At 48.4% G+C, this 9,911-nt stretch overlaps 1 protein-coding gene across 1 annotated transcript in view; it reads right to left on the bottom strand.

The window, feature by feature from the left end:
* Positions 1–4,095: 4,095 nt before the first annotated feature.
* The window catches only part of AKIP1 (A-kinase interacting protein 1), a 30,118-nt gene continuing 24,302 nt past the window's right edge, over positions 4,096–9,911 (bottom strand). The window contains exons 3-6 of the mRNA XM_040410217.1: positions 6,221–6,298; positions 5,768–5,869; positions 4,805–5,014; positions 4,096–4,621 (exon numbers count right to left, since the gene is read on the bottom strand). Coding sequence (XP_040266151.1) covers positions 4,838–5,014; positions 5,768–5,869; positions 6,221–6,298 — 357 coding nt within the window. The 3' untranslated portion in view covers positions 4,096–4,621; positions 4,805–4,837. The remainder of the gene's footprint in view (positions 4,622–4,804; positions 5,015–5,767; positions 5,870–6,220; positions 6,299–9,911) is intronic.

The following is a 9,911-nucleotide window of genomic DNA, read 5'->3' as shown; positions in this document are numbered from 1 at the left end:
GGTCAGAGGGAGTCAGAGGGGGTCAGAGGGAGTCAGAGGGAGTCAGAGGGAGTCATAGAGGGGGCATGGAGTAATAGAGGGAGTCAGAGGGGGTCATGGAGTCATAGAGGGGGGCATGGAGTCATAGAGGGGGGCATGGAGCGAGTCATAGAGGGAGTCAGAGGGGGGCATGGAGTCATAGAGGGGGGTATAGAGGGAGTCATAGAGGGGGGGGGCATAGAGGGGGTCAGAGGGATTTAACAATCAGAGGACGGTTACAGATACAACACGATTTCGCTACCGAGGCACGGTTCATGTATTTTTTGTGATATTCCATAAAACATTTCCATTACTGAGGAGTCTCGTTGCCAGTACACAGTGTAGTACCCGACATCGCCTGCAGGGGTCACCGCCAGTGTTCCCTCTAAGCCTTCGCAGCTGCTGAGCGGGGTCGGCTCAGAGCTGGGCACAGCGCCATCAAATGTGGGCGATAGGAAAACCTAAGATAATTGTCACTTCAAAGAGCATACAAACCTCTGCGCCATCCCGTACAATACAGTATAACCCCTGCACCATCCTGTACAATATACAGTATAACCCCTGCGCCATCCTGTACAATATACAGTATAGTCCCCTGCACCATCCCGTACAATATACAGTATAACCCCTGCACCATCCCGTACAATATACAGTATAACCCCTGCGCCATCCTGTACAATATACAGTATAACCCCTGCACCATCCTGTACAATATACAGTATAGTCCCCTGCACCATCCCGTACAATATACAGTATAACCCCTGCACCATCCCGTACAAAATACAGTATAACCCCTGCGCCATCCTGTACAATATACAGTATAGTCCCCTGCACCATCCCGTACAATATACAGTATAACCCCTGCACCATCCTGTACAATATACAGTATAACCCCTGCACCATCCTGTACAATATACAGTATAACCCCTGCACCATCCTGTACAATATACAGTATAACCCCTGCACCATCCCGTACAATATACAGTATAGTCCCCTGCACCATCCCGTACAATATACAGTATAACCCCTGCACCATCCTGTACAATATACAGTATAACCCCTGCACCATCCCATACAATACAGTATAACCCCTGCACCATCCCGTACAATATACAGTATAACCCCTGCGCCATCCCGTACAATATACAGTATAACCCCTGCACCATCCTGTACAATATACAGTATAACCCCTGCGCCATCCCGTACAATATACAGTATAACCCCTGCACCATCCCGTACAATACAGTATAACCCCTGCACCATCCTGTACAATATACAGTATAACCCCTGCACCATCCCGTACAATATACAGTATAGTCCCCTGCCCCATCCCGTACAATATACAGTATAGTCCCTGCACCATCCCGTACAATATACAGTATAACCCCTGCACCATCCCGTACAATACAGTATAACCCCTGCACCATCCCGTACAATATACAGTATAACCCCTGCACCATCCCATACAATATACAGTATAGTCCTCTCTGTTATCACTGGACATTGCTCTCCATATATAAACCATACAGGGGAAAAAAATCTTTGTTCCAGAGAACTTACATAGAAAAACTAATAACCAAGAGGCTAAACAAAACCCAGTTTCTGACCCTTATGTTAAAACATAACTTTCATTTGATTGCTTTAATACCTAAAGGAAAAAATAATTAAAAAAAGCTGCTGTTTCTCTAGATGACCTTATGTTTATGGTAGTGGTAATAGAGTCTCAAGGGTCTATAAAAGCAGCTACACTATTTTTACAAAGCATTGAAACTCTATTAACACTACTATCAACATAAGGTCATCTAGAGAAACCGTAGGTTTTTATTTATTTTTTCTTTCTCTTTAGGTGTTAAAACATAACTTTAATTAGATTGCTCTAACACCTAAATGGGAAAAATAAGAATTTTAAAAACCTGCTTTTTCTAGTCTAGATGACCTTATGTTAATAGTTAATAGTAGTGTTAATAGAGTCTCAAAGGTCTGTAAAAATAGTGTAGCTGCTTTTATAGACCCCTGAGACTCTATTACCACTACCATAAACATAAGGTCATCTAGAGAAACAGCAGGTTTTTAAAATAATTTGGGGGATCTGTGGATGACACATTGTTATGGGGGACCTGTGGATGACACACACTGTTATGGGGGACATTATACAGGGGTAATATAACTGAGGGGTATCAGGTAAATTATACAGGGGGTAATATAACTAAGGGGTATCAGGGTACACTATACAGCGGTAATATAAGTTATATTACCCCTGTATAATAATGTCCCCTGATACCCCTTAGTTATATTACCCCTGTATAATAATGTACACTGATACCCCTTAGTTATATTACCCCGCCCTGTATATTTTAACCTGATACCCCTCAGTTATATTATATAACTGAGGGGTATCAGGGTACATTATACAGGGGGTAATATAACTAAGGGGTATCAGGGTACACTATACAGGGGTAATATAACTGAGGAGGGCTATCAAGGACATTATACAGGGGTAATATAAGTTATATTACCTCTGTATAATGTCCCCTGATAGCCCTCCTAAGTTATATTACCCCTGTATAATAATGTCCCCTGATACCCCTTAGTTATATTACCCCTGTATAATAATGTACACTGATACCCCTTAGTTATATTACCCCTGTATAATAATGTACACTGATACCCCTTAGTTATATTACCCCGCCCTGTATATTTTAACCTGATACCCCTCAGTTATATTATATAACTGAGGGGTATCAGGGTACATTATACAGGGGGTAATATAACTAAGGGGTATCAGGGTACACTATACAGCGGTAATATAAGTTATATTACCCCTGTATAATAATGTCCCCTGATACCCCTTAGTTATATTACCCCTGTATAATAATGTACACTGATACCCCTTAGTTATATTACCCCTGTATAATAATGTACACTGATACCCCTTAGTTATATTACCCCGCCCTGTATATTTTAACCTGATACCCCTCAGTTATATTATATAACTGAGGGGTATCAGGGTACATTATACAGGGGTAATATAACTAAGGGGTATCTATCAGGGTACATTATACAGGGGTAATATAAGTGAGGAGGGCTATCAGGGACATAATACAGGGGTGAGGGGTAAGATAAGTTATATTACCCCTGTATAATGTCTGATAGTAGCCTAGCCCTCCTCAGTTATATTACCCCTCATGTACCCTGATACCCCTAGTTATATTACCCCCTGTATAATTTACCCTGATACCCCTCAGATATATTATATAACTGAGGGGTATCAGGGTAATACAGGGGACAACAGAGGATTCGTAGCACTGTGGGACAGGGGGGGGGTACATACTTCTTTTTTTATATGCCCTCACCAGCTAGCAGGCGGCCAGGCGCGCAGGGTACTCAGATGCAGCGTAGCGTGACGTGACCTCAGCCTGCACAGAACACAGCACGCACTCCCTCTCTGCCTCCGGCGGGTCCAAAACTCCGCCCCCCTATTTGAATACTAGCCACCGCCCACCGGCAGCCCACAGCCAGGTATTGTAAATGAACTGACCGTGCGGCGGGCGGCGTCAGCCAGCAAAACAGACAGGGGAATCGGCTGGGGGCCGGCACAGCTGAGTGAGCGGGCATTATAAAATTGTGAGCGGGGCCACAATAATTGCTGCGCGGCCGCCCACCCGCGCAGCTTAGAGGGAACACTGGTCACTGCTCCCACAATTCAGGTTCATTCAGATTTTTCTTGTCTTTTTGTGCCCTCTTTATGTAAGACGCGGAAGTTCAGGTCATGGAGCACAACGCTCCTCAGTAGTCACTGGGTGGTCTCTACACTGGGAAGGGGAGACCAACTAGCACAACATCTGTCCATTGAACACAATGAGGCTGAGCTGCAATACCTCATACAGTATTGGGACAGGTGTGGCACTATTTTTTAGAAGAACGCAGGTACGGTTTTCTATTCCTGTAAAATGACAACAAATACCTTCTCAGCAGAGAAGTGGCCAATACGCCATAATCCCATTTCTTCCTACACCCGGGCAATCAGATTATAAAAGGGGAAATCTTTATTACAAAGCCCACATCAGCCCTCTGCTGCCCTCTGCAGTCTGCCGGCGGTATTACAGCGCTTACACAGCGCTGCCCAATCACTAGAAATTTATAGAGTTTTGCATTTTGCTCCTCACATAAATGTAATTCTTAAATCCTTGCAGGACATGCAACAATCAGCGCCTGAGATATAAGATGCCGACTGCTTTTTCAGGGATTTTTCAGATTTTTTACATCCAACCTGATCATCTATTCAATTCATTTTAATGGTGTCTAAAAAAACAAATCCACCGTAGAGTTTCCGGAAAACAGAGGCGTCTGTCCCCGTAGAGCAGAGTCATGACTGCCTGCCACACAGAACACAAATCTTCAGGAACAGCATACAGTATTAAAGGGGAACTCCAATGACAGACTGTATTAAAGGGGCGCTCCAGTCTTCTTGTACAGATCAATGATAGGTAGTATTAAAGGGGCGCTCCAGTCTTCTTGTACAGATCAATGATAGGTAGTATTAAAGGGGCGCTCCAGTCTTCTTATACAGCTCAATGATAGGTAGTATTAAAGGGGCGCTCCAGTCTTATACAGCTCAATGATAGGTAGTATTAAAGGGGCGCTCCAGTCTTCTTATACAGATCAATGATAGTATTAAAGGGGCGCTCCAGTCTTATACAGCTCAATGATAGGTAGTATTATAGGGGCGCTCCAGTCTTCTTATACAGATCAATGATAGGTAGTATTAAAGGGGCGCTCCAGTCTTCTTGTACTGACCCCCTTCCCCCTGGGATGTAGACTACACATTGAAGGTGAGGTCCACGCTCTGCCCGGGGGTGATGTTCACCAGGTGGGTCTGACTCTGGAGGTTGGGGGACCGGGCAGAGATCCTGTACGTTCCAGGAGCAACTTCAATGTACACGTCTCGAGGGTCTCTGTTTCTCCCAGAGGACTGAGGGGGGGCAGCGGCCGAGGTCTGCGGAGCATAAACACATGATGTACGGAGGACGCCACCACCCACTCACCCAAACCCGCAGGCTACACGTCCGATTGCAGATGTGCAGCCACCCCTGGAGGAAAGGTCAGAGATATATACCCCGCCTGTAAGAAGTATTCACCCCCAGGGCTGCCTCATCTCCTACAGCATCGAATGCCAGTGGCTGCCAGCAGTAGCAACCCCGCCAATCTGATGTTCATGACCTTAAATGCTGATCCCTTTCAGGATCCTTTCCCACGGCTGATAACTGATGATTCAGTACTGAAGAACCATTGCTAGGGTTAACCCTATCATCTCCCCATGTTGGGGGCTCTTTACACATTAGTAACTAAACCTTTATATGAACTTTTAATATGTTCTCCCTAATAAAAGGATTTCTAATACACTTGGAGTACGGAGCACACGTTTTATGACTAACTCCTGGTACCCTGTACCCAGGTACTACGCCAGGATTAGCGGAGCGGATCCTGCTTCTGCCGGCATGCAGTTCTCATTAAGAGCCCAGCTCTCAGCCGTGTACGAAGAGTTTTGAGCGCACAGGGAATGGTGCGCTTTAGGGAAAGTATAAGAAAAATACAAAAAGGATTAATAAAGTATATTAGAACTAGTTTTATTAGGGAAAACATATTAAAACTTCATATGACGCTTTAGTTGGGCGTGAATACTTTTACATGCGCTGTATGCACTCCACTTTCATCCAGTCATTACAAATTACGGTTTTTCACCACTCACCCAACCTGTTTGCGGCTTCAGCGGCATGGTCCGGTGAAATCTGGAGATGTGCTGGATTTCACTCGGGTTCATCGCCTGCGCAGGGATAGAGCTGTGATACCTCTGGAGATGGAACAGGATATTATGATTATTTCACTCTCTTATATAGCACTGACATATTCCACGGCGCTTCACATTCTGACGCCTAGGGATTGCAGGAATATAGGATTTATACAGTCATCACAGGTCGCGGGCGCACACATCTATCAGCAGGACACCGGAGGTCGTCCATACAGTCTGGTCGCCATGCTGCAGACGTGAGGGTAAAATAAAGGCGGACACCATACACACTGTAGGGTATGACTGCTGGAACCCCATGACCCCAGAATCTGGGCCCGTCTTATCAATATTCCATACATGTCTAAAAGGTGCACAGCAATATGACCTCAGGACACCAGGTGACATCACCCTTACCTCACACCGCTCCGTTGTGTGGTGCATGAAGCGTGACAGCGTGCTGAAGGCGTCTTCTAAGCGCTGGAGCCGATCCTCCTGCAAAACAGTGACAGAATCTCAATGCACAGGAGCGAAGGGAACATCTGACTGACCCTATACCAGGACATGGGGACGGGACCATTCAGCACACACGACAATACGATACAGGCTCCAGCAAACAATGAGGTGATACCGGCGCCTCATCAGCTTGTAGGGTTTACCCTAGGGCAGTGGTGGGCAAACTTTTTTGTCAACTGAGCCAAATATCGCCAAAACCACGATTGAAATTTCTTTCGAGAGCCACATTTTTAAAACCTAAAATATTGCGTCAACAGTACCAGTGAGAACTATTAGGGCTCATGCACATGACCGTGTGCCCGCCGTTGCCATATTGCAGGCCGCATACAGCAGTCCGCAATACACGGGCACTGGCCGTGTGCAGCCCGCATCAAGGACCCATTCACTTCAGCATGCGCTACTTTTTTGCGGTGTGCGAACCCTATTCAAGTGAATGGGTCCGCGATCCTCATGCAGCTGCCCCATGGACTGTGTCCGTGCATTGCGGACCGCTATTTGCGGGCGCCCTTACATTCGTGGGCATGAGCCCATAGTGTGTTTTTACATACTTTTATATGTACTTTCTTTTATTTGGATCTTAATTATTATTTCATTTTAACTTTATCATTTTTTACTTTTATTAAACTTGTCTGCAGATGTGGATGACGCACTTATGGGGGATATCTGTGGAGGACGCACTTATGGGGGATATCTGTGGAGGACGCACTTATGGGGGATATCTGTGGAGGACGCACTTATGGGGGATATCTGTGGAGGACGCACTTATGGGGGATATCTGTGGAGGACGCACTTATGGGGGATATCTGTGGAGGACGCACTTATGGGGGATATCTGTGGAGGACGCACTTATGGGGGATATCTGTGGAGGACGCACTTATGGGGGATATCTGTGGAGGACGCACTTATGGGGGATATCTGTGGAGGACGCACTTATGGGGGATATCTGTGGAGGACGCACTTATGGGGGATATCTGTGGAGGACACATATATAGCATAAGATGCTATATATGTGTCATCCACAGATATCCCCCATAAGTGCCCCCCAGTAAGTAAAGTAATATTATAGTGGGGGGAAGGGAGGAGGCAGGGAAACTTGCGGCGGGGCCGGTGCAGTGCCCGGCGCTGTGCACACACCGGGGGCAGCTCCTACCTTTCTGCTGCAGGACATTTCGCTCCTCCTGAGCGGCGGCCTCTTCACCACTCCTCACATGGCCGGTGTTGTGCCGAAAGTCCGCCGCTGCCCGCCCTTCTGCTGCTGTGCGCAGCGTGACATCTCACCCTCCGTCATGTGCCTCCTGCCTGCTTCATTCATAAAGTGGAAGGAGCAGACAGATGGGGCAGGAGGCGCATGACGGACATTTTGGCAGCTTGAGCGGCGCGATATGGCTGCGCGGCCGCCCACCCGCATTCAAGGATCTAAAGAGCCGCTTGTGGCTCGCGAGCCGCACTTTGCCGACCACTGACCTAGAGATTCCACTTTGAATAGTGGTCTTGTCCGTGGGTCTTCTTCTCGGACCAGCACACACACTGCTCTCTGGCCGCGTGGTCTTGTCCGTGGGTCTTCTTCTCGGACCAGCACACACACTGCTCTCTGGCCGCGTGGTCTTGTCCGTGGGTCTTCTTCTCGGACCAGCACACACACTGCTCTCTGGCCGCGTGCTCTTGTCCGTGGGTCGTCTTCTCGGACCAGCACACACACTACTCTGTAGCCGCGTGGTCTTATCCGTGGGTCTTCCTCTCAGACCAGCACACACCGCTCTGTGGCCGTGTGGTCTTGTCCGTGGGTCGTCTTCTCGGACCAGCACACACACTACTCTGTAGCCGCGTGGTCTTATCCGTGGGTCTTCCTCTCAGACCAGCACACACCGCTCTGTGGCCGTGTGGTCTTGTCCGTGGGTCTTCTTCTCGGACCAGCACACACACTGCTCTCTGGCTGCGTGGTCTTGTCCGTGGGTCTTCTTCTCGGACCAGCACACACACTGCTCTCTGGCCGCGTGGTCTTGTCCGTGGGTCTTCTTCTTGGACCAGCACACACACTACTCTGTAGCCGCGTGGTCTTATCCGTGGGTCTTCCTCTCAGACCAGCACACACCGCTCTGTGGCCGTGTGGTCTTGTCCGTGGGTCTTCCTCTCAGACCAGCACACACTGCTCTGTAGCCGCGTGGTCGTTTCTGTGGGTCTTCCTCTCAGACCAGCAGACACCGCTCTCTGGCTGCGTGGTCTTGTCCGTGGGTCTTCCTCTCAGACCAGCAGACACCGCTCTCTGGCTGCGTGGTCTTGTCCGTGGGTCTTCCTCTCAGACCAGCAGACACCGCTCTCTGGCTGCGTGGTCTTGTCCGTGGGTCTTCCTCTCAGACCAGCACACACACTGCTCTGTGGCCGCGTGGTCGTTTCTGTGGGTCTTCCTCTCAGACCAGCAGACACACACCGCTCTCTAGCCGCGTGGTCGTTTCTGTGGGTCTTCCTCTCAGACCAGCAGACACACACTGCTCTCTAGCCGCGTGGTCGTTTCCGTGGGTCTTACTCTCAGACCAGCACACACTGCTCTCTAGCCGCGTGGTCGTTTCCGTGGGTCTTACTCTCAGACCAGCACACACACTGCTCTCTGGCAGCCTTTGAATTAGTTTTCCACCTGGTTGAGGTAGGACCACTCGGGATGGAGTATGGGAGTGACCTTCCCACCCAGGCTCTTCAGTCACTCCTAAATCCAGGACCCAAGCTCCAGCTACCACAAACTCAGTGATCTAGCATCACTGGCCACAACTTACCTCCGGGACTTATATCACCGAGAGCCGCGGCCTCAGTGAAACTTACCTGCCATCTATCACCTCACCCATTGAATGCTTACATAGTCTATAGGTGCCCTGCGGATGCTGTGGATTCTGGATCTGCTTTGGGTATTTCTTTAACTCTTTACATTCCAGCAGTCATAACTTTTATTTTATCTTTGAGGTGACTGCCCAATGCTTTTTTCTTGCGGGATGAGATGTACGGTCGGTCGCTGCCATTTTTTGGCACAGCGCATTTGATGCAAAATTTATTGTTCAGGCTGTTTATGCATTGTAAAAACATTACATGTTTCTGTTTCTTTTTGGCTGATTTTTGTTAAAGTACCCTGTTTTTCGCTTTATAGGACACATTTTTTTCTCCCCAAAAAAGTTGGGGGGAAATGGCAGTGCGTCTTCTAAAGCAAATACTAGCAACCTTCCATTATGGACGCGCTCACTAGTATGCAGTAGATGCGGGGAGCGTGGTGTGAGGTTGTGCTCACCCACCCTAGGGCCACACTGCGTACCGCGTCAGGACCTACAATGCGCACTATGACCTTACACTGCACACGGTGATCGCGACTCCCAGACCTGCAGCACAGCGACGGAGCAGGAGAAGCGAGTCTGATCGGAGGTCTGAAGTGTCCCGACACGGGGGTCCGATCTGGTGTCCTGACACGGGGGTCCGATCTGGTGTCCTGACACGGGGGTCCGATCTGGTGTCCTGACACGGGGGGCACTGCAGGGGTTGGGATTAGGGTTGCATCGGGTATCGAAGTATCGACACCCAATCGATACTTTGACCTGGATCGATACGATACTTG

The sequence above is a fragment of the Bufo bufo genome, chromosome 10 (genome assembly GCF_905171765.1).
Source record: "Bufo bufo chromosome 10, aBufBuf1.1, whole genome shotgun sequence".
In the NCBI taxonomy this organism is placed as follows: domain Eukaryota; kingdom Metazoa; phylum Chordata; class Amphibia; order Anura; family Bufonidae; genus Bufo; species Bufo bufo.
The sequence above is the reverse complement of the archived record's forward strand: the minus strand, read 5'-3'. Positions and strand labels throughout refer to the sequence as shown.